Raw genomic sequence first — 22,265 nt, forward strand, 5'->3', positions numbered from 1 at the left:
ACATTTGCAAGAAGTGTAGTACAAACCGGGAACAATTCAGACAGCACACGGTTTACCTGCACTTCATGCTAGGCGATCGAGCATTAGCAGTGCCTGTCCTGACTCCATCTTCGCGACCCTAGTGGTCGACTGCCCCGTGAACAACAGAACTCCGCCATAAACGCCCTTCCGCCTGACACCCGAGAAAAGTAGTGAACGTAAGACCCGAACGAAAGATAATGATGATGATGCCGATGCAATATATTGGGGTTGGATGTCCAAACCAGGTCTAAGACAGACGAGCTAAACATCGTCCATTGTGCCGGCTGGCTCTTCGCCGCCGGATTCGTAACTACCTGCCGAGCTCAGTTCGTCTTCTGACTCGGTGTCTTCTCCGGCCTCGTCGACAGCTTCTTTGCTGGCATACTTGGCCACGTATTCTACTCCCAGTAAGCTTCGAACTGGAAACTTGCGTTGTACATGGTACATACCCTTCACCTTTGCCTCGTAGCTTTTCGGCTCCCTCATGAGCATAGCCGCTGCCTCGCCGTTCAGAGGGTCCGAAGGGTTCGGGTAGCGCAGGAGTTGAGGAAGGAAGACTTCGAAGATGTTGATCATATCGTACATCGGTGACCAAGTTTGATTTATGACATCCAAACATACAGAGCCCGACCTGACACAAGAAGTTAGCGATCGGACTATTATTCCACCGATTTCGTCTTACAGCTCATCGATGTTCGGGTGAAAGATCCGGTTGACAAAGCCAATACTAGGGCTCTTGTATGGATACTGGTCGGGTAGTTCAACGTGAATCTTCCAGTGGCCACCGGCGAAGGGTGCTGTCTTGGTCAGCAAGACGGTTCCAAAAGTCCAAGATCGTAAGACTCACTCTCTTCCGGACCCTTAAAGCGCACGTAGAATTCTTGCCTATCGACAGGGGTGATTAATATCCATCTTATAATTAACACCTATATTGGGGAGAAACGTGTGGACATACACTACATTTGTCAGTCAGCGTCTGGGAAGTGTGGCAAACGGCCGGGTGTACTCACTGTTATCGTTGACCAGAGTCACCTCGTAGTCACTCATCAACCTATGAGAACGTATCAACACGAATCCTTTTAGTCCCCCTCAGAGGTATTCTTTATTTCACAACCGCGTGCCCGTTCCACAAGAGTCGAGAAAGTATTGGTGGGCCAAGTGCGGGGAGGGGTGCGTACATCCTGCCAACGGTCAGCCAGCGATCAGGTATGGGCGCATTAGATGTTCGATTCGTACTTCATGACCTTCAATGAAGAAGACCCCAAATGTTAGCCCTTGCGCCACTTCCCTCGCCGCAGAAAATGAGGGGGCGGGAGGGGGTACTCACATCTGTCTCGATTCTCCGCTTAGGGCTACTCATTTTGAAAGCTCTCCGGATAAAGTCGGTATAGGTGGGAAGATAAGTCCTCGAGTCCGTGAACACCGAGATATAAAGATCAGGGGCGAATTGCGCGAGTGAGTTGAACTGCAACTATCCCCAAGACTGAAGCGGGGAAGCAATGAGCGGGGTGATTCTGGGTAGCAATAGGGCAGATCGAAGAAAGCGGTAAAAGTACGGCCGGGCCGTATCGCAGCAAGGGAGGGATGGGAGGAAGAAAGAGGGAAGATTTGGAAAACCTGGTGCAAGAGAGAAGGGAATACTGCACAGAAGGAGGTGGGCGGGAGGAGTCGAAGAAGGGGAGGAGGGAACTTAAAGAACGGGTGGTACGTAGTATGACTGATAGCGGGACGGGGATGAGGTGACGGCCACCGACGAAGCCTGCGAAATCCGGGTCAGGCCCGGTAACTCCCTCGCCGGCGCCCACTCACTCACCTACCGGCGGGTCGATTTTCAATATTTGATTATCAGACTAGAATTCTCTGCGGTTCTGGATACTCCGTACGTATACCATTCGAGTCTCCGTTCTCAATAGTGCTCCTGCGGAGGCCGTGACAGGGCTACACGATGCCCAAAATTCGATCTAGGCGCCGGGAAGGGATGATCGTCACCAATGGGGGCCCCTAGTGGAATGCCGGGGAACAATACTTATCGCCCAATAGCTAGCAGACTATCTAATTAGTGGACGGCGTTGCTTCACTTCTCTGGATTCTCTGGTCCATGTCAATCCTCTTGTCCCCTGGTTCATACATTGTATTACTGTATGGAACGAAAGGATCCGGGATCCGTGCCGCAGCCTGATAAGACACCAGAGGGTTCGAGCATAGATACGGAGTACTAGAAGCGTCGATGATATGCATGCATCATCACTACCTCATGGTCCTACTTTGAGAGGGCCGAAGTAGAAGTGCTGTGGGTCTATTTAGGTTGACACACTCAGCATATGTAACTGTGCCCAAAAAGACTCCGGTCCACTTGACAGGGCAGGTCCCTGAAGACACCGCTGCTAGCTACTCTGTACCTACGGAGAGTACGGAGTACCTGGCTGGTTAGTTTGTTAGGAACGTGCCTGAGAGGAGAAGTACATGGGCATTCAGTCCATGAAGACACAGAACCTGTTATTAAGCCCACTTCTATGAGCAGGTGGCGTCTTTGACTTTGCAGCAAAGTGTCCTATTGAAACTTACCCCATGTCCTCATAATCGGAAACTGATGATGGATGCAGTGGAAGAGGGTGGTGCCGGCCATTACGATTAGTCCACCCCCTGCCTCAGGTGTCCACCTCCGCCTGACAATGCAATCAATGCGAACATCAACAATTGTCCATCCATCAACATCTACATCAACCTCAACCTCGACCCCCTGCTCCACCTCCAACTGATTTCTCCTTGATTGACCATATTAGTTACTCTCCTCTCAAAATCCTCGCTTTACCTTTGTCACTTAAAACCAAGCAACGGTGAAATTATTTCAAGCTTAATGGAACCCTCATCCTCCCAAGGCCCCTCGGCCCAAAACTCTCCCAAACCCGACCAGACCAGCCTTACCCACCGACCAGCCAATCGTAAACAATCATCCGACTCTGCCTCGAATACCCAAAATGCACCTATACCAGACGACAAGCAAGGCGCGGACTTGCCAATGACCATGTCTGCTTCTGTGGTGCTAACCAGTCTACCCCGCGATGCCCATCAAGCATTGGCGGATGCTGAAGCCGTGGATACGGGGAAAGGCAAGTGTAACTCTGGGGTCATCATGTTACCATCGAGTTCATACGTTGCTCTCGAACTTTCTCGGTTTTATCTCGTTCTGGGCCAGGTTGATGGGCGCTCTTCGTGCTCTAGACTGGTCTCTCACCACTAGAGCTCGCGCCTACTAACGTCATGTGACTTATCTCGTCGGGCAAATACTAACGTTGTAGCAGTCACGGTTCGCTTCCAACCTCTTCCTTCAGCGCCCATTCTCAAAAATCGGGTATTCAAGATCAGTGCCTCGCAAAAGTTCGAAACAGTTGTGAAGTTTCTCAGAAAGAAGCTAGACTGTAAAGAATCCGACTCAGTCTTCTGTTATGTTAACAGCGTATTTGCACCAGGGCTGGACGAAGGTGTTGGTGGATTGTGGAGAGTAAGCCGACTTCTCAAGTCAGACTATGCTCTGCTGACAATTTCAAGTGTTTCAAGACTGATGAGCAGCTTATCGTTGCATACTCCATGACGCCTGCTTTCGGGTAATGATAATTAATGATCCTTGTGCGTTGACGCAACAACTGTCTTGACTATTTACAGCTAGCTAATCTTGCTAGATGATATAAACAGAAATTGGGCTAACTGGAAACAAGAATTTGGGAATGCAACTGTGCGCAGAGAACTGGCACGTTTATCACTGTATGAGAATCACGAACATGGACATGAATATCAAGGTATCACTGAAACAACTTATAATGCTTTGAAAGTGTGGATCACTCAGCACTTGCAGCAGGAGAAACTGAAACGCGGAGTGGAGAAAAATGGGCCTTATTTTTCGTGAACATGCTCCACAGCCTTTTCGAACTCAGCCAACTCTTCCTTCGCAATGGGGTAGGTGTACTCTTGGGAGGGATATGCGCGGCTCTTCACTTCATCACGATACTGTTGGATGCCCTTGACGGCCTCTCCCCAGACGTCGGCATACTTCTTGACAAACTTGGGGAGAAATCGGCCCGGAGGAAAGTTTCCGGTCATATCGATCTGGACCAGGACTTGCCCAGAACAGCCGTTGCCAGCGCCAATACCAATAGTGGGGATACGCAATTTTTTGGTGATGAGGGCGGCGATCTCGGCGGGCACTGCCTCGAGCACAATGAGGGATGCTCCAGCTTCCTGTACGGCCAGAGCATCTTTCAACACCTTCAATGCGCTGGCAGTCGTTTTGCCCTGGACCCTGAATCCTCCGAGGGCGTTCTGGCGTTGAGGTGTAAGCCCGATGTGACCGACAACGGGAATGCCAGCCTGAGTGATACGCTTAATCGTCGGTGCCATTTCGGCGCCACCCTCGAGCTTAACAGCCTGGACACGGCCTTCCTTCACAATGCGAATGGCTGACTGAACAGCCTGTTCGGGGGAAACTTCATAGGAGCCCATGGGAAGATCTCCGACCTACGTCCCGAACCGATTGTTAGTTCCGGGTTTCTTGCCGCAACAGGGATATTATACGGACCGTGAATGCGCTCTTGACAGCACGTGCAACACTCCGACAATGCAGCAACATCTCCTCCATGAGAATCTCACTTGTATCCTCCATCCCGAGCGCGACCATGGCCAAGCTATCTCCGACTAGAACCACATCCATTCCCGCTAGCTCAGCAACATGCCCACTTGGGAAGTCATGGGCGGTAAGCATAGTAATCGGTTCGCCCTTCTTGTAAAGGCTCCGTAACGTCTGCATGGTGACCTTCTTGCGGGGATTGGCCGGGTCCACCCCCAGCGGGGAATGAGAGCTATACCGTTTCTGAGGCTCACATCCGGACCGAGTGGCGATGGCAGGTCGGCCAGCCAGAACCGAAAAGACGGATGCGGAAGCAGTCCGACAGCGGACGGACGACCTCGCCAGAGGCATCAGCCATTGAGTCGATGATCTCGAAGCCATGATTATACCGAAAAATCTGAGTATGTACAAGAGACGGACCAAGACTTAAGTCCAGAGGGTGAAACAGACAGCGACGACGTCTGTCGCCCCTAAGGAGGCAAATATAAGAAGGCAAGCACAAAGAACCGAATGCGGCAAGCAAACAGGCACACCAAAGCACCTATCGGCGTGGCTTGTGTCGGGCGAGGTACTCGCAGTAGTAGTCGTGAGCGGCAAACACCCAATGTCGTCACTACCCGGAAGCAAAAAAAAAAAAAAAGATCCCTGACCAAAGTATCAAAGATCAGATCCCCCACACGAGAAAGACCAAGTTGAAACAAAACAAAGAAAGATTATCGAAGCTCCTCGATCAAAATAGCAATTCCTTGTTCGTTCTATCGGCGCCCCGTCCCCACCAAAGCAAGCAGCAGCGCCCGTCTTATATAAAACCAACCTGGTATAGACTATGCCGCGTAGCCCGGATCATCCAGAACCTACCTTAGTTTTCCCCAACATTTCCATTATTCACCCGGTTTTTTTTTTTTTTTTCAACTGGATTTGGCTGTGCGGCTACCTTGCCACGCCCGCTCATTGGTCAGATGAATACGTGCAGGATATGGCGCGCTGGCCTGTCATTGGCTTACTCTTTTTTTTTCTCCGGACCGAGGGAAGGAGGGGCTTGTGCCAGGTGGATGGATGTGGACCGAGGCTGAGTGAGCATGCAAGTCACTCACTCTTTTCATCCACTATCTACCTATTTAGGTAGCACTTACCTACTATGGTAACAGTAGTTAGTACCTACCTAGGTAGTTTGCGGGCTAGCTATCCATGTGGATTATGGCTATCTAGATCAGCTGAGATCTAATATCAAGTCAGAGAGGGGTATGATACGGTTATTAAGGTAATGGTATGATGTACTGTGTAGCTAGTGTTCCATTTCTATGGATGTGGCTATAGTTATAGAGCAAAATACTGCTGGTACTAAGAGACTAGAGAGACGGCAAACAGGCTGAGGAGGGGGCCAGTATACCAATGAATCACTAGCGATAGTCACGGGACAAGAGACAGGAAGGAAACGAAAAGAAGAAAGAATAACCACCAAGCTCGAAAGCAAAATTCAACAGTCAACACCGGTCCAGGCATGTACCGCCATGCCTTTGTATGCAACCCCGTAAAACACATCCGCCCATGAGGTACTCGTGAGAATCGAACAGAACAGATAAAATGCAAAGAAAAGGAAAAGAAAACAGAAATCAAAAGACAAGAGAAGAGAAGAGAAGAACATGTGACCTGGTAAACCACACACACTCAAATGCCAAACAATGCCAATGCAATTCCTGAGACCATCAAGCTGGTCTCCCAATACGCTGTGTGCATGCATGTACTGGATGCTGGTGAGTTCCGTGGCGCCTCATTCCATCCTGATCCCCTTCTTCGCTTTCCCTTCGTCTTTCTTTTCGCTATTGATGGGGGTTTCCAAGATCTTCAAAAATCGTCACTGGCGAGGCCGTTAGATGCTTTTCAATCATCAGGTCAGCACTAAGCAGGGATAAGGCATGCAAAATCCAAGGACGCCGGTTGTGCAGCAATTACAAGAGGAACGAAGTGTAAGTGGAAACGGCGGTAAGGCATAGAGAAATGGAGCAGAAGAAAGGATGGAGAGATAGAATATGAAGGACTAGACGCAAGCCCAGTCGATGGTAATATGCCGCTCCGGAGAGCGAATGAGAGGCGTATTGGTGCCACTGCTATAAAATGATTTTCAAAGATAATTCCCGCTGAGCGTCCAGCAAAAGCCTCCGCAAGTAGCGCTGTCAACATGGACAACTCGTACATATACAGCTCTTTCTCTCTTTCTTTGTTCTTCTCACGTGTGATCAGATTATAATCCCAAGGCTTCATCTTTCACGGGCCTCGCCAACTGAACTAGTAAAGAGTCCAGTTCGGCCCAGTTCGCCCGGTTCGTTGCAAATCGGCGATGCTTCCGGGTCACGATGTGCTGTTGATAATTAGCCTCTTAATTCTCGAATCTTGAATGCTCAGAATTACCTCTTCAAAGTCATCGAACTTGTCCCTGCAGTTCTCACAGTAGCCTGGCTTAGGGTCTCTCCTTCTCTCTTTCTTTTTCGGGATTATGATGGTCTTTTGATCACTTGCACGCCGCTTCAGGCCTCCGTTGCCCTCCCATTTTATCGTTATGTCTTCGGGAACGTTTATAACCTTTTCCGGAGGCCGCATTTTGCCGAGACGGTTTTCCTGGGCCTTCATCCTTAACGAGGCAGCTCCGTCTACAGCGTGTTGTGGTTGAGGTATCGTGCCAGCGGCAAGCCCGCCGTTTCCCTTCTCAAGCACCTTTCTCTTCAATTCATGGACTTCCTTGCTCACACCAGCCTTGGCACCAGGTGCAGCAGCAGTTGAAGAAACCATCTGGGAACGTATGGCGGATGTGATATTGGAAGGCTGTACGCCTGATGCAGCAGGTTCACGGCCATGGAAAAATGGCCCTTTCCGATGGAGTGGGGGGGGCACGAAGCTCTCTGAGCTTTTCCTGGGCGAGAGTTGTTTCGTCGACTGCGAGTCCTGTATTTCAATTGGCTTTTCAAGGGGCACCTCTTCGGGCTGGTCCAATTCAGGAGTCTTGTCCTCGGAATCGTATTTGATGATCCTCCTATCAGGTTCTGGTGCATTAAGCTTAGCATCTGGGACTTCCTGCACAGGAGCAGGCTTGGAAAGAGCCTTTCTTTCCCTTTCTCGTTGACGGGCACGCCGCTGATCAAGTTCCTTTTTAGTAGGTGGCTCCTCAATGAATGGACATTTTCCTAGTCGTGCACTTCGGAACTGCGGCCATATGCCATCCTGCCGTTTTGTGACTCTGGGGTATTCTCGCACCATGACGGGCCGCGTTTTCTCGTCCATGTCGTGGACATATATGAAAGGTCCCTTAAACATCACCAGCTCCTTCAGCACAGAAAGGGGGTTGCGATCAGACGGGCCATTTAAAAGCTCGTTCTGAAGGACTTGTGAAAGATCGTTTTCGCCCCGAGCCCTTGTAAGACCACCGGCGACATTGCTGTTTCGAGTAGTGTGGCTGTCATGACCCCCGACATCACTATCATTTATGGCTGCGATCATCCGCTGTAGCTTTTCTATGGCCCAGATCTTCATGCTCATTTGGCGAGCTCTGTGCAGAACATCCATGCCCTTTTGTTCCCGTCGTGCATCGTTTTTTAAGGACATATGAAGGTGTGTATCGGCGCTCTTTTCGAGCAAGGAAGGATTGACGGTCTGCAGCGTACCGTCCACAGGTGCTTGGTCTGCCGCCTCTCCGTTATATTGCGGTGCGTTCGAGGCATCATTCTCTGGAGGGATGGGACGAGAGGTAACGACGTGGGTCACTAGACGCGAGAAGAATTTTTCTTCACGCTGTGCAGGTTGGGGTCAGCAATGATATTTAGTCACGATAATATCTTTCAGAGTATCGTTGACACTCAGCACGCCGCTCCATGAGGAAAGCATAGTACTCTCCAGATTCCGAAGCAGATGGGAAACTTACCGCTCCCAACGCAAGCACCTGTCTGGAACATTTACTGCGAACATCTTCCGGGATACTATCAAAGTAGAAAACAAACTGCGGAAAGGCTTTGCGGTAATGCCTCTGCCACTGCCTTATGGAATCGAGGGTCTCCGCAGAAGGCCTCTCGTGCCTCGTGCCTTTCATTTGTGCCTGTCGTTCCTTATCTCTCGCAGCTACCAATTTCCTCTCGAATGCACTCGGCTGAGCATTATTTGTCCGCCGCAGGAACAGTTTCGAGTCGGTGTTCTGGTAAACGGACGCCCTGGTCCGGGTTGGGGATCGAGCGTCCGCTTCCTGCCCGTCCACTACCTGCTTCTTCGGAGGGGGCTGGCCGTAAGGGATGTCAATCTGAGTGCTCGTTGGACGTAGACGTTTGGCAGGCACGAGGCCTGATCTGTGAGGGGAATTGGTAGCATTCGGCACGTTGGCGAGTGGTCGGCGAGTCGACATATTAAGTGTAGACCGAGGCGAAGGTGGTACGAATACAGCTGCCATGTGGTAACAATATACAAGGCACTATATGAGACGAGGTTGCGGTGAGTTGGACACCGGCAAACGAGGGGCACTGGAGGCGAGCACGCGATGCGTTACACGTCTCGATGGGCAGTTTACTCGGTTAGAAAAAGGCCATTGTCGACGCGATAGGAGAGCAAATAAGGAGCGGCGGTGAGCGTGCGGAAGTAGACTGGAAAGCCGTGCCCTGTGAGAAGGGGAAGCAGTGCAGCCAAACCCGCGAGAGCCTGGGGAGTGGGAGGGGTGGTAGGTGGGAACGGGAGGTCAAGGGGAGGAGAAGCAGACTGGCTGGTGGTGATGATGGAAAGAAGAGCAAAGCAGACTAAGCGTGTCAGGGAAGGTCGGTGGAGCCCGGGCGGGTTTGTTTTGGCTCCGGGATGTGCGCCGGACAACCACCGCCCGGCGCGAAGCATGAACCCATACCCATACCATTCAGCCATTCATGGTTCATTCTTTCTTTTCTCCCTCAGGCGCGCTTGCGACTGATTAGGACATGTATGGAGTACTCGCTGCAGATATCCCTTCCCGGGATAAGTGAGGGATTGCATTACTATTGAAGCCCTAGGTTGTCTTGCTAGATCCTTACGGAGATACATACAACACAACCCCACTCACGCGTCCATGTGTTTTGGATACGGGTAATACTGGTGACGTCTACACCACACGAACCACCCCAAACCGGATTGTTATCTGTTTACTTCTTACTCAACCGGGCCTTTATTTGTCTGCTCACTAGCTTCCAGTATCTGGTTCACTATTTTACATTCATATGCAAGGGTATCTATCTGTACACGACTCCTGTCCTCAGCCCCTAATCACGGAGAGCCTCGATATCATCGACCTAGGTTACCAGTCAGCATCTAGGCAATTGTTCTTCACTAAAACACGTAATGGCGACACTTTCGTCGACTCTATGCTTCAAGGGGAAAGCCTTACCTCTTTGACGGCCTCCATGGTCAGTACAATGGGACTGTCATCACCGACACAGACGCTGTCCTCAATGCGGATTCCGATACCCCGGAATTTCTCCGGCCAGCGGTCGTTATCTGGGACGTAGATACCACTGTGACCATCGTTAGCACGAACAACATGTCATGGGGGCTTTGAGACATACGGCTCCACGGTGATGCACTGGCCTGCTTTAAGGTTGTAGCCGCGGGAATACCCAGAACAATCATGGACATCAAGGCCCACATAATGACCCAGGTGGTGAGGGAAAAGAACGCCCATGGCCTACGGATGGTTAGTGCCTGAATTCACCTGATGAAAGATCAAGACCTACATCTCCAGAGACATCAAACCCAAGCTGTATCAATTGGTCTCGTAGGCCATTCTCGGCAATGGTATGTAGCCGGTCTAGGGTGAGACCGGCATCTTCCCTGCAGAGAGAGATGCAGTTGCGATGCACGTTCAGTACCGCGTTGTACAGATCACGCTGAGGATCGGAGAATTTGCCGTTAACCGGCCAGGTTCTGGTGATGTCGGAAATGTAAGTGCCCGCCTCCTATGAATCGATTAGCCTTTGGCACTCGCTTGCTGGGCGGGGGATACGCACGCCACCTCCATCGACTAGAACCATGTCCCCACCCCTATAGCCCTGTGTAAGTATGACAATTGCTATGATTTGAGGAGTACATACCTCAAGACGTCATCGTTTCTGGTGTAGTGAATACTCAGAGCGTTCTACATCCATTAACCTCTGTGTTCAGCTCACATTGGAAAGAATGCTTACGGATCCACCCGCGACAACTGGAACGAATGCGCTGCCATCACAGCCATTGCGCTTGAAGTTGTACTCCAAGAAAGCAGCCAGATCTTTTTCTTTGGTGAATGTCTGCCTCATGGACTCGGTGAACGCTCGCCCGGAAGCCTGTCCAACACGACGCAATTGCACAACTTCATCCTCGCTCTTGAAGGCTCTCATCTCGTTGAGTATGGAGCGCAATGACTTAACTTTCCGGTAGTCGACCATTTTCTTGAGCTTGTCGGATGCCCCCGTCGGACCGTACAGGTACCGGTGCAGTGATGACCTTCCAGGATTGAAGGCCGGAATATCCGTATAGATTTCGGTGGCATCCGCAAGGATCTTAGGGAGGAGATCTCCGATGCGTTCAATGTCACCCGACTACGGCCCAAAATGTCAACAGCGTTCAGTGTAAATATTCGAGCAGCGTCTTACTTCGTCCGCATTGAAAACGTCAATTGCCGCACGAGTACCTGACCGAGCTCCATCCCAGAGTTCAGCCTTCGCATCCTTCTCCCGGACGTAGAGGTGAAAAAGGTGGTTATTCCCGGACCCATCGTTCGCTGTTTGAAATGAGTGCCAAATCCAATAGTCCGTTCCGTGTCACAAGCTTACCAATGATGGCTAACGCATTTGGTTCGTTGAAACCTATTCAAACAGAGCTGTTAGTGGCGCCACCTTCCAATAAACCGCAATGACCACTCACCAGTCAGGTAAAAGAAATTTGAGTCCTGTCGGTACTCATTGAATATCCCTGAAGCACGGTATGTAACCTCCGCTGCAGCTAGCACGGCGACAGCATGTTTGGGTAATCTGTTGGCGAGTCGTGACCGGCGCTGGGCATACTCGAGAGCCGTTATCCCAGGTGTGACTTGTGTTACGTTAATACTGTATCCAATATGCTGTATTAAGTGTCCGTGGACCTCGAGTTCATGTACGCACGTTCTCCCGGGTTCAGTATATGGGGATGTGTCTCGTGTAGCGGTTGGCCGAATTTGAGCTCCGCGGCGGAGATGGAAGAAGCGTAAGTACGGCGAAGGGCAGGATGTTGGAGCACCGGCCGGCTAAGATGCAGGATAGAGGTGAATGGCGCCTGGCGACGGAGGTAACGAGGCCATTGGCGAATGGCTGCTTTGCATATCGACATCCTTATTGAAGCACCATTAAAGGTGTTGGCCAAGCTCTGTCGGAAACAGGACTGACTGATTATCGGGGCCGCGTTTGGTTCGGATAGTCGGCGGTGATCGCGAGACCTCCGGAGACCCTTGGTTCAGGCCGCCGCCCTCGGTGCCTCAGGTTCTCAGCTTCGGTCGGCGGGATCGACCAATCAGCGTTGAGGGGTTTGCGATGGCCTCGCATGCACTTGCCGGGTTAGGCCGCGACTTGCGACATTCTCCCACATGCTTCTTATCTCGGTCCTCCAGGGCGTACCAGAGCTATGTGATGCTTGGAGAGAGATCGCGCCATTGGACTATGATCCCATGGCCCTAGTGTCCCCTCTCGATGGACATCCGCGTTGATTCTGGCTCATGAGTCATCCCAGTAATATATAAGAGCAAGCCAGTACTATATACATTGTCTCATCTCTAGTTTAACTGATTTACTACGACTCCTTCCGAACAGTCGACTACCAGCATTTAAATACATAGTCTTGCAATCACTCAGCTTACAGCGCATCAGAGACGATGGGGAGGACTCTAACATACCCGAAGCGGCCGTCAAACACTGTCAACCGCTACAAGCACCGAGGTATTCTTCAGAGTGCTTGATTGTAACGTTTCGGAAGCCTCTACTGATATCTGTCATAGCAACCTATGATCTAGGTGCCATCCATGGCATCATCAACTCCACTCAGGTTCTTCATGTATCATTCAGTCCCGATCCATCGGAGCCATTCCCTGCAATCTTGCCCATGATCGGACAGATGGGCTCATTCGATTACCCTTCAGCTAGCATTGACGAGCCTCTCGACTGCTATCTTCATGGCTATGTCAGCTCTCGAATCATGAATTTGGCTCGGGATGCTGAAGGAAAAGGGTTACCTGTTTGCGTGGCTGCTAGCAAGGTCGACGGTTTGATCTTGTCTTTGACACCGAACTCCCATAGCTATAACTACCGCTCAGCCATTCTCCAGGGATATGCTAAGTTAGTCACGGATGAAGCCGAGAAGCTCTATGCGATGGAGCTTATAACCAATTCGGTGCTTTCGGACCGTTGGGCACATACGCGCGTCCCACCAGACCGTGCAGAGATGTCTTCGACCGTCATCCTCAGGGTCAAAATCATGAGTGGCAGTGGCAAAATTCGAGATGGTGGCGTCTCGGATGAGAAGAAAGACACAGGTGATGAGGAGGTTACCAATCGTGTTTGGACGGGGGTTGTCCCCGTTTGGGAGACGTTTGGCGAGCCTATTCCTAGCCCCGGGAACAAGGTGTCCGAAGTACCAAGCTATGTGAATTCATTTGTTGCCGCAAAGAACGATGGAAATCGCGCTTATGCGGAGAAGGCCGTTGGGATCAAGCTTCCACTAGAGGAACAACATTGAGCCTGATAGGCGAGATTCACGCTGTCACGTTTCTTTTACTTTCATTATTTTTGAGCGTATGAGACTGAGTTTGCTGCTTTGAAGCATGAATTAACGATGCTGTCGTGACTATAACGCGTTAAAAGAATATACGTTACAAGGATAGTAAAAATTACCCGACTCTGCGGGGTATTAGAGCAGCTGCGCGTGGCCTTGCCGCAGTGTCACTGCAGCCTTTAGTCCACATCTGCTAAGAATGATAGATGCGCTTGTATTTCCGAGCTGCTGAATAGCCAAACACATCCCAAATATCCTCACATCCAATCTGAACAGATCTCTGTTTAGACTCTCTAATGACACTATTCGACGTGATTGCTATCATAGATGGTTTGGATGCGACCCCACGTCATCGCTACGATTAGCGTGAAGTCGACTCAGCGGAACGCCCTCTTAGCTACAACTTCTCCAAATGACTGACTCGACACTAGATTTCTCCCTCGCAGGGAAAGATCATCCGTTAACCTACCTATATACACTAGGTTAACGCTGTGATACACAAAAGTGGTTCTTACTCCAGGTGTATGGTCTAGAACATTTCCGTGATTTCCTCAGCGCTCCAACATGGCTCCCTCTGCCATCCCCGCAGCAGACCTAAAGTCGTTTGGTGTCTACTTAAAAGGGTGCAGGCGGATTATTGCCCTATTGGGAGCCGGTATCTCCGCCTCTTCGGGGCTTCCCACCTTTCGAGGAGCTGGAGGTCTATGGCGATCCTACGACGCGACTGAGCTGGCGACGCCCGAGGCGTTCGATGCCAACCCCGATCTGGTATGGCAGTTCTATAGTTATCGGAGACATATGGCTCTTGAGGCCCAACCCAACCGGGCACACTATGCCCTGGCTGAGCTTGCCCGGAGGAACAAAGACTTCATTACGCTGACTCAGAATGTGGATGGTATGTTATTCCTGGGATTTTGCTCGAGGTGATATCGTACTAATCAAACCACCTTACACTACAAAGGCCTTTCGCAACGGGCAAAACATCCACCACAGCAGCTTCATCTTCTCCATGGCTCCCTCTTCACAGTAAAATGCACATCCTTTTATTGCAGTTATTCGCGTGAAGACTTTGCCGACCCAATTGTCCCCGCGCTCGCACTGCCAAAGAATGCACCTAAGCTGAACCCATCCACCCAAGACATATCAGGCGAAGAAGCTTCTCGATCGCTATCCAATGCGTTGGGGGGAGATGAGGATATGGAGGCCGATATATCGGACGAACGCATTCCTCTATCGGCACTAAGCACGGATGTGCTTCCGCATTGCCCAGAATGCAAAGATGGACTTTTACGTCCCGGGGTGGTGTGGTTCGGAGAGAGCTTACCATTACACACAATTGACAGGGTGGACCAATGGATGAACAAAGGTAACGTGGACCTGATATTGGTGATTGGTACGAGTTCGAGGGTATACCCTGCAGCAGGATACGTGGATAAGGCCCGGGAAAGAGGGGCCAGGGTTGCGGTGGTCAATATGGACCGTAACGATGTCGGTTCTTCCGGGTTGATGCCCGGAGATTGGTTCTTCGAGGGCGACGCGAGTGCAGTTGTCCCAAAGATCCTGAAGGAAGTGATAGGAGAGGTGTGAGCTGTAAACTAGTTTGTGCGACTCTACAAACAATGGCATGCAGCTTCAAGGCACCTACTAGTTGGTCTAGGCAACCGTCGACGCCCGTCCTCTTCAAGCTAAGCGCCCTGTGAAGCAGGGAATTGGATTGTCTTCAGCCATGACCCTAGCCTAGCTGGAAATTCAATTTTATTTACGGAGAAATCCGTATCAGTGTTGGTATAGTCCACCGTATGATGTGAACTGATGACCGTAATGCTTGGCTCGCCTTTGGCGATCAGCCGGAGGTTCCTCCTTCTGGCTCCCTTCCCCCCCCTTTGCCGGCATGCATCACCTATCGCTCGGAACAGATCACATATCCTGGAGCATCCATAATTCTGATTATACTAATTTCACGATAGCTTCTCTACAATATGCGACTGGAAAACCTCGGCCTGTTGCGAGGTCGGCTTCTACGTTTTCATGGGGTCGTGACTCGGTCAATACCAATGAGAGGTATGGCGAAATCAACACACCGATCGATGGATTATCCCAGCAATGACCTGTTCATGTATACGTCTGGAAGATGGCTGTACGTACTTCTCCTCTGTCAGGTACTTTTCGAAAGCTGATAGATTCAGTTACAATGAGCAAATTCGCTTGTCGGAACGCTATCTCAAATTCGACGTATCCGCGTTAAAGAATGTTGCTGCCCTTGCTTCTGGCTGTGACCCATCGGAAGTCACCACCTTCTCCAAGTTATCAGAAGGCGGATTCAACCGCATTTTCCAAATCACTTTCCAAAATGGCAGGTGTGTTATCGCAAGATTGCCATATCCTTTAACGGTACCCAAGTACTACGCTGTGGCCAGCGAGGTAGCAACTTTGGACTATCTCCGGCTGCATGGGATTCGTACACCCAGGGTATACGCTTGGTGCTCGACAGAATCGAATCCAGTTGGAGCCGAGTATATAATCATGGAGAAGCTGGATGGGACCCCTCTCGGTGAGATATGGTATTCGATGACACAAAATGAGCGGCGAAGCATCATGAAACAAATTATCGAGTGGGAGACACGACTGACGTCGCTAAAGTTTCCTGCTTATGGAAGTTTATACTACCGCAAAGATCTTCCTTCAGAGGAAAATGTCCCTCTGCCGAAGGTGAATGAGCAAGATGCTGGGTTCTACATGGGACCTATAACGCATTACAAGTGGTGGCTTGGTGAAAGGAGCACCCTGAAAATCGATCGAGGGCCGTGTATGTAGACATGATTTTCATGATATCTCTAAGGAAAGCGATCATCAGCGGCATTGAATAACTATCAACAGGGCTGTCTTCTACGGATATCTTTTGGGCTGTAGGTGAGCGTGGAGTTGTCTTGGACATGATCTCACGCGAAACCTCGTCTGCCCTATGAGCGCCTTTATAGAGAGATCTATAACTATCGCAAAGTTTCCCCAGATACTCATATTGGGAATCTTTCTGATTACGTAAAATTTGCGCCTTTCCTCGGATTTAAGGCTGGAACAACAATGCATCGGCCGGTTATACGGCACCCGGTTTTCCAGCCAAATAACATTCTCGTGTCAAATTCACATGAGATTGTTGGTTTGATTGATTGGCAGCATTGCTCTATTCTCCCTCTCGGTCTTGCAGCTGGCATACCGAAGCACTTCCAGAACTACGGTGACCCTGACTCGGAAGAACTAAAAGAGCCCCAGCTCTCGCCTAACTTTGACTCCCTGCTTCAGTCTGAACAAGCATCTATGCGCGAGATTTATCGAAAAAGAATGATTCATTTTCTCTACGCCACGTTTACCAGGCAACTGAATGAAGAACACTATAATGCAATATTTGATTGCTTGAACATTATACGTCAACGAATTTTGGAGAGTGCAGGCACTTCCTGGGAAGGAGATTCGACCACTCTGCGGATTGATATTATGTGTGTCATACAAAGCTGGCCAGGATTTTTCTCCGATTTTGTAGCCTGCTTACCTCCAGTGCAATACTCAGACAAGGACGTCCGAGATACTCTTGAATTATACACGGAGCAACACGATGCAGATGAAGCAATGGAGCACATGCGACGTGCTTTAAATGCGGATGTGCTAGGTTGGGTTCCGAACAGTGAATATGATGCTGCAAGACAATTGGCGCAAGAGATGAAAGACAAAATTCTTGAAATGGTTGAGACTGATCATGATATCATTGCAGCCCGTGACAACTTCCCATTTGATGACTTCGATGAGGATGCCTGAAATTGACTTGTACAATAGCCGTGATATTTCAACGCATAATACGTGTGACACTTATCAACTGGGCTTGGTAAGCTAGCGCTTTTCTCTGTTCCATACTACTAAAACCGTGATCTTCCGTCTGGGTGTATTTGAGCAACATAGCGCCTAGTAGTAAGGTCAGATAATTGGATACTCATCTAGATCCCAAGACCCACGAAGGAAAAGGCCATGTGAGAAGATAAGGATGTGATATTCCGAATATTGTCTTGGTGAATAATCTCATCATCCCTAGCTAACCCTTGATTTGCACCTACAACAGGCCTGCGTGGCCACCTGCTATATCATGATCCACGAATCATTCGCTCGTCCGATCGACAAAAGAGAAAAAAAGTCACCGATCTCTGATTAAGTGCAAGAAAACATCGCGAGGCTTGAAATGATACCTACCATCAAGAACTTATAATGGGGTGAGATCGGATAAGTTGCCTGACTCAGAGACGGGCAAATTCACTTAAATTGCCAGGTTCCACTTTTATGGTTGCGCGGGTACCTAGAACTGCAGAGGCCCATCTAAGCCTCTACCTAGCCTACCTAGGTATCTCGTGAACAACTTAAATACCGAGCACTATGTTTCTCACCTCCAGATAACCTCCTTTGACGAATCATGTCCCATATATGAGCATCACGTGACATAATATCCAGTAAACCAAACTAGTGATTACTGCCACGTTTTTCATCGTTTTCAATGTCTTTAGACTTCGGGATTTTGAAGGCCACTCTTCTCTTTGGCTATTCAAATGGCCCCGGGCCTGCCCTAGGGCCCCTAGCGCTTACGACGATGGATGCTTCGCAACGCCAGAGGGGTAAAACCTCCTCCGTAGTGCTCCCTTGCAAGTTGCAGATACCTAACCGTTCGCCTCGTCGCAGAAAAGACCGAGAGACCCGTCAGCGGCGCAGGATCTCTCACCCTCCTGAGGCCTGTCGCACGAAGTCGATTCTCTAACAGGGAAATTAGTCGCTTCAGAATATCGCCGGAGTCCGCCTGTCTGCTAAGTGCAGAACTGCAGATCCCCTGAGGCTATTAGTCCTCCTGAGAAGATTATGCGATTGCAGTGGCCTTCAGCAGCCCTTCTACTGCTGTGCTCGGCTTCTTTTTTCCGCAGCCATTGACTGCTATTTACACAACGGTACATTTTCTCCCTTGACCTTTCCTTCCCTCCTGCTCTTCATAACGTTCTGATTTTATGTGCCCCTCAATCAGGCATTGAGGCGAGTTCCTCAGAATACTATAATGCCACTCTAGATGGCGCACTGGTTGGATGCGGGACCGGAGTCACTACATGCTGTCTCGAAAGTGAATACTGCGATGTCGACCTACTATGCCATGATCGAGACACCGGCGCGGTCTCGCGACAATACTACTCCTCGCCGTCGTGGCCGACTGACAAATGCTCTGCGCTTTGCCCTCGTATGTGTTGCCGTCGCGATGGCCCGCTACATCGTGGGTTTCCTTCCGGCTGACAGTGATTCACATCCAGAGTATACGGCGGCCGGTGTGGACTTGACGGCTTGCGACGACAGCGGGACGAAATATTGTTGCGGTCCGTCGGCCGAGGCCTGCTGCAAGGCTGGGAATTATACGACAATCGACAAGGAAACCGGAGAGATCATTGCCATCGGAACGAGTACGATTGCTACGACATCGACAGCGACATCCACCTCGACCAGCTCGTCATCGATTTCGACATCCATCGCAACATCGGCCACCACCACTACTGCTGCAGGTAGCTCTGCGTCCTCAGCTGTTCAAAAGTCATCAGGCATGTCTGAAGGCACTAAACTTGGAATTGGCCTCGGAGTCGGCCTTGGGGTGCCATTATTACTGGTTGGAGCCGCAGCTATCTTTTTCTGGCGACGGTCTCAAAGAAAACCAACCGGTTCCCTTGATGAAAAGGTGTTTGGGCAGGGGGCTTCTGCCACGCAAGCTGTTCTTTTGGAGAACAGTGAACTCCGGGGTAAACTGCCAGAGAATGAAACAAGACACGAGCTGCAGTAGATGAACACGACTATACTACGATGCGTTGGAATGGCGCGAATCCTTGTATGGGGCCATTCGTTTGCAACGTTATACTACTTAATATATGTGATACCTTCCATTAGATATGGGAAAAGAGCCTTAAGACTCTAGTCAACTATGGATGTTGGTAGGTAATGCGCTCACTAGTGAATTAGAACCTGCTGGATGTCTCCCATTAATCCAACAACTGAATAAGCATCACTGGGGCTGAACAGTCTCATCCCTGAAGCATCTCAGGTCTAGAAAAGGCTATGTTTGACACAAAGAATCAGCGAGCATTGTACGAAACTGGCTTAAACAGGTAAATCATCTATCCATACTTAACTTTACACCTCTTGGCAGTCCGACCCCACATATCAATGAAGCCATATTACTCCTGCGATCGCAATCAGGCATTGGATCGGAAACAGTACGGCCCGCTCGATAAATTAACCGCCCGAGGTACCGGATGCTACAGCCACATCGCCCAGGCTACCTACACTGGCATCCGCAACCCCCACACCCCCAACCTACTACTCTGCGACACCCATGAGCCAGAATCCTAATTATCTTCAGAGGGCCTTGGTGTTATAAATATCAGACATTCAGCGATGGCAGCCACGGTCGATCTACCATACTTTGCAACCGATCTACCTTCTCCTCTTCCCACAGAGGCCGATATCGATGCAGCCGCGGATATAACATTAGCATACGGTAGTCGAAGAGTGGTCGCAATCGGATCTCATTATGTGATTAAATATGGAAGGGGCGTGGACCTCATCGAAGGAGAAAACATGTTATATGTTCGAAAGAATACAAGAATTCCAGTTCCTCGAGTTTATGCGCTTTTCTCTCACCCGGAGACTCGCAAAAAATACATCGTCATGGAGCGCATTGCTGGTCAGACACTACTATCACTATGGCCGCAGTTAAGCCTTTCAGAAAATGAGACTGTTGCGGCAACACTGAAAACGTACTTCACTGAATTACGCCAGCTATCATCGCCTGGCTATTATGGGAGCTTGGGTGAAAGATGTTTATACGATGCTATATTCTGGACGCACGGATCTAATCCGGAGATTAATGGACCTTTCACCTCACATGAGACTCTTATCGAGGCGATGGCGCTAAAGTATACTTACGATGGTCGCCCGGCCTACAGAGCAGACTTTTATCGTCAGTGTCTACCTCGTGTCCTTCACAGCGATGGTTCGATATTTACTCATGGCGACTTTCAAAGAAAAAACATCATGGTCCAGAGAAGTGTGGACAGTGCTGGGAAACCGGCAGCACTACAGGTTATTGTCATCGATTGGGAAAAGTCAGGCTGGTATCCACGCTACTGGGATTATTGTTATGCTATTTGCGTACTGCGGTATGACGACGATTGGTGTCTTTGGCTTGAGAATATGTTGGAGCCATTTGCTTGTGAATCTGCTTGGTTTCATGATATCTTTTTGGAACTGTGGTCTTGAATCGGGATACGTTTTTGCAGATGAGGTGATGGGGTTAGTAAGGAGTTAGAATCTCTTGTCTTTTTGCCCTTTATGTCTCCCTTGATGATGGTATATCTAGATCTCATAGACTGTATCTAAATGGCAGTTCGACCTGTCGTGCAGCTTAATATTCTTGGCTGCGAAGTAGAGATGAAAGCCACCGGTGTCACCTGCCCACGTTTGTGGTCCACTAGATCCAGGAGTGAATGAGATAAACCGTGGACACTGCCTCTCAAACCAACATCCATGCCCACATTTTGCGTAACGATGCACCTGTCCCCTCGTTCAGATCAAACACTTGGATACTTCCGTTCCCCAATCCCCCCTTCCTACTTCGCAAATTCATTCACACCCGATCATCCATGACATCCCTTCACCATGTCAACCTCATCGGCTCATTTCCCTCAGAACAAATCCTCGGCATCGGAAGAACCGGCCTGGTAATCCGTCAAGGGAATCTTGCCATCAAACTATGAGATGGAGCAGAAGCAGCGACGAAGAAGTGGAAGCAAACATCGCATCCATCCAGCACGAACAAGCCATTTACCGACGCCTAGGCAGATACAATGGGATTGTTCCTTGTCTTTGTTTCTCCGATACATCCACTGAACTCCGCATAATGGAAAACGGAGACCTACAGTCCTACTTATATCGAAATAAGCCGCCCAAATCCCTTCAACTTTCTTGGTTCCGGACGATGGCTCGTACTCTCGCATATATCCATGCTCAGAAAGTCATCGTGGCTGATATTGCCAGTCGCAACTTCGTTCTTGATTCTGATTTGTCAATCAAGATGTGTGATTTTACGGAGGCTATCGATATGCCGCTTGATACTTGTATGGAAAACGCCGGCTTTGGGGGTTATTCCGTACAGACGGATATTGGGCAGCTTGGGGCGGTGATGTATGAGGTGGTGGTGGGGGAGAAGTGTGAATTTGATATCTTTGAGGGTGTGCCGGTAGAGGCTAGTCGCGGTGTATGGCCACGAAGGGAGGAACTTCCTAGTACTGAGGGTTTGTGGGTTGGTTTGATTATTGAAAGGTGTTGGACGGAGGGTGCATTCTGCACTGCTTATGACTTACGGAGAGCGCTTGAAGCCGTTGAGGTGGATGATGAGCCGGTGTACACGAAGGCATAAGTGCTTTCAGCCTTTTAATCTAAAGCAATTTATGTGTGATGGTGGTTGAAGCGGGTTCAATACTTAAGGATAGTTTGAGGGTCTTCTTCTGATATTCGAGCTCCATCTTGCGAGATTTGGGAGTATTCCTATGCATTGACTCCAGACAGGATATAACCTGGCCATATGTGGTGTAGGTTCCTCACTGATTAATACTGTAGCTAATTAGTTTCTGAGTCCTCCAGTTACAGGTCTTGTTTCCCTGCGGAGAAAAGAAGCTGTGTATGATGTTACACAACATAATAAGGGAATCATCATGATGCAGAATGGAAAACAGATAGCGGAAAGATGGGCGTTCCTGAGTGGCGGAGGCGGTTGCTGGGGCAAACGGCC

The 22,265-nt window shown here is 49.8% G+C and overlaps 11 protein-coding genes across 11 annotated transcripts; 7 read left to right on the forward strand and 4 right to left on the reverse strand.

The window, feature by feature from the left end:
* Positions 1-137: 137 nt before the first annotated feature.
* On the reverse strand, positions 138-1,727 carry BO94DRAFT_114016 (E2 ubiquitin-conjugating protein UBC8). Its single transcript, XM_025605527.1, has 8 exons — positions 1,349-1,727; positions 1,258-1,265; positions 1,200-1,202; positions 1,032-1,072; positions 869-901; positions 704-818; positions 471-652; positions 138-419 (listed from the first exon to the last, which is right to left on the reverse strand). The coding sequence occupies exons 1-8, from the start codon at positions 1,379-1,381 to the stop codon at positions 283-285; spliced, it is 552 nt and encodes a 183-aa protein (XP_025466222.1). The 5' UTR covers positions 1,382-1,727; the 3' UTR covers positions 138-282.
* A 1,151-nt stretch (positions 1,728-2,878) lies between these two features.
* On the forward strand, positions 2,879-3,630 carry BO94DRAFT_547410 (ubiquitin-like protein ATG12; the record flags this gene model as incomplete). Its single annotated transcript, XM_025613331.1, has 3 exons — positions 2,879-3,217; positions 3,263-3,523; positions 3,571-3,630. 3 exons carry the CDS (start codon positions 2,879-2,881, stop codon positions 3,628-3,630), a joined length of 660 nt encoding a protein of 219 aa, XP_025466223.1.
* BO94DRAFT_494895 (3-methyl-2-oxobutanoate hydroxymethyltransferase ECM31) lies at positions 3,571-5,023 on the reverse strand (the record flags this gene model as incomplete). Its single annotated transcript, XM_025609245.1, has 2 exons — positions 3,571-4,533; positions 4,595-5,023. 2 exons carry the CDS (start codon positions 5,021-5,023, stop codon positions 3,913-3,915), a joined length of 1,050 nt encoding a protein of 349 aa, XP_025466224.1. The 3' UTR covers positions 3,571-3,912.
* A 1,861-nt stretch (positions 5,024-6,884) lies between these two features.
* On the reverse strand, positions 6,885-9,071 carry BO94DRAFT_468639 (protein serine/threonine kinase activating protein nimO; the record flags this gene model as incomplete). Its single annotated transcript, XM_025608265.1, has 3 exons — positions 6,885-7,001; positions 7,052-8,425; positions 8,556-9,071. The coding sequence occupies 3 exons, from the start codon at positions 9,069-9,071 to the stop codon at positions 6,885-6,887; spliced, it is 2,007 nt and encodes a 668-aa protein (XP_025466225.1).
* A 493-nt stretch (positions 9,072-9,564) lies between these two features.
* Positions 9,565-12,058, reverse strand: BO94DRAFT_519321 (aminopeptidase P family protein). The gene is made up of 11 exons (XM_025610066.1): positions 11,776-12,058; positions 11,540-11,704; positions 11,449-11,481; positions 11,269-11,396; positions 10,822-11,214; positions 10,729-10,772; positions 10,645-10,678; positions 10,372-10,593; positions 10,204-10,322; positions 10,026-10,152; positions 9,565-9,930 (listed from the first exon to the last, which is right to left on the reverse strand). The coding sequence occupies exons 1-11, from the start codon at positions 11,978-11,980 to the stop codon at positions 9,901-9,903; spliced, it is 1,500 nt and encodes a 499-aa protein (XP_025466226.1). The 5' UTR covers positions 11,981-12,058; the 3' UTR covers positions 9,565-9,900.
* A 188-nt stretch (positions 12,059-12,246) lies between these two features.
* Positions 12,247-13,521, forward strand: BO94DRAFT_494904 (pyridoxamine 5'-phosphate oxidase family protein). Its single transcript, XM_025609246.1, has 2 exons — positions 12,247-12,582; positions 12,642-13,521. The coding sequence occupies exons 1-2, from the start codon at positions 12,519-12,521 to the stop codon at positions 13,376-13,378; spliced, it is 801 nt and encodes a 266-aa protein (XP_025466227.1). The 5' UTR covers positions 12,247-12,518; the 3' UTR covers positions 13,379-13,521.
* A 279-nt stretch (positions 13,522-13,800) lies between these two features.
* Positions 13,801-15,179, forward strand: BO94DRAFT_519326 (SIR2 family NAD-dependent protein deacylase). Its single transcript, XM_025610067.1, has 2 exons — positions 13,801-14,309; positions 14,376-15,179. Exons 1-2 carry the CDS (start codon positions 13,979-13,981, stop codon positions 14,999-15,001), a joined length of 957 nt encoding a protein of 318 aa, XP_025466228.1. The 5' UTR covers positions 13,801-13,978; the 3' UTR covers positions 15,002-15,179.
* A 289-nt stretch (positions 15,180-15,468) lies between these two features.
* On the forward strand, positions 15,469-17,224 carry BO94DRAFT_557614 (phosphotransferase family protein; the record flags this gene model as incomplete). The annotated part of the gene is made up of 4 exons (XM_025613937.1): positions 15,469-15,551; positions 15,574-16,220; positions 16,292-16,320; positions 16,382-17,224. The coding sequence occupies 4 exons, from the start codon at positions 15,469-15,471 to the stop codon at positions 17,222-17,224; spliced, it is 1,602 nt and encodes a 533-aa protein (XP_025466229.1).
* Positions 17,225-18,506: 1,282 nt separating this feature from the next.
* BO94DRAFT_547416 (uncharacterized protein) lies at positions 18,507-19,259 on the forward strand (the record flags this gene model as incomplete). The annotated part of the gene is made up of 1 exon (XM_025613332.1): positions 18,507-19,259. One exon carries the CDS (start codon positions 18,507-18,509, stop codon positions 19,257-19,259), a length of 753 nt encoding a protein of 250 aa, XP_025466230.1.
* A 518-nt stretch (positions 19,260-19,777) lies between these two features.
* On the forward strand, positions 19,778-20,815 carry BO94DRAFT_519329 (aminoglycoside phosphotransferase family protein). Its single transcript, XM_025610068.1, has one exon. It carries the CDS (start codon positions 19,871-19,873, stop codon positions 20,732-20,734), a length of 864 nt encoding a protein of 287 aa, XP_025466231.1. The 5' UTR covers positions 19,778-19,870; the 3' UTR covers positions 20,735-20,815.
* Positions 20,816-21,227: 412 nt separating this feature from the next.
* Positions 21,228-22,156, forward strand: BO94DRAFT_576195 (TKL protein kinase; the record flags this gene model as incomplete). Its single annotated transcript, XM_025615121.1, has 1 exon — positions 21,228-22,156. The coding sequence occupies one exon, from the start codon at positions 21,228-21,230 to the stop codon at positions 21,891-21,893; it is 666 nt and encodes a 221-aa protein (XP_025466232.1). The 3' UTR covers positions 21,894-22,156.
* Between the last annotated feature and the right edge of the window lie 109 nt (positions 22,157-22,265).

This window comes from Aspergillus sclerotioniger, assembly GCF_003184525.1.
Source record: "Aspergillus sclerotioniger CBS 115572 chromosome Unknown BO94scaffold_18, whole genome shotgun sequence".
NCBI lineage: Eukaryota > Fungi > Ascomycota > Eurotiomycetes > Eurotiales > Aspergillaceae > Aspergillus > Aspergillus sclerotioniger.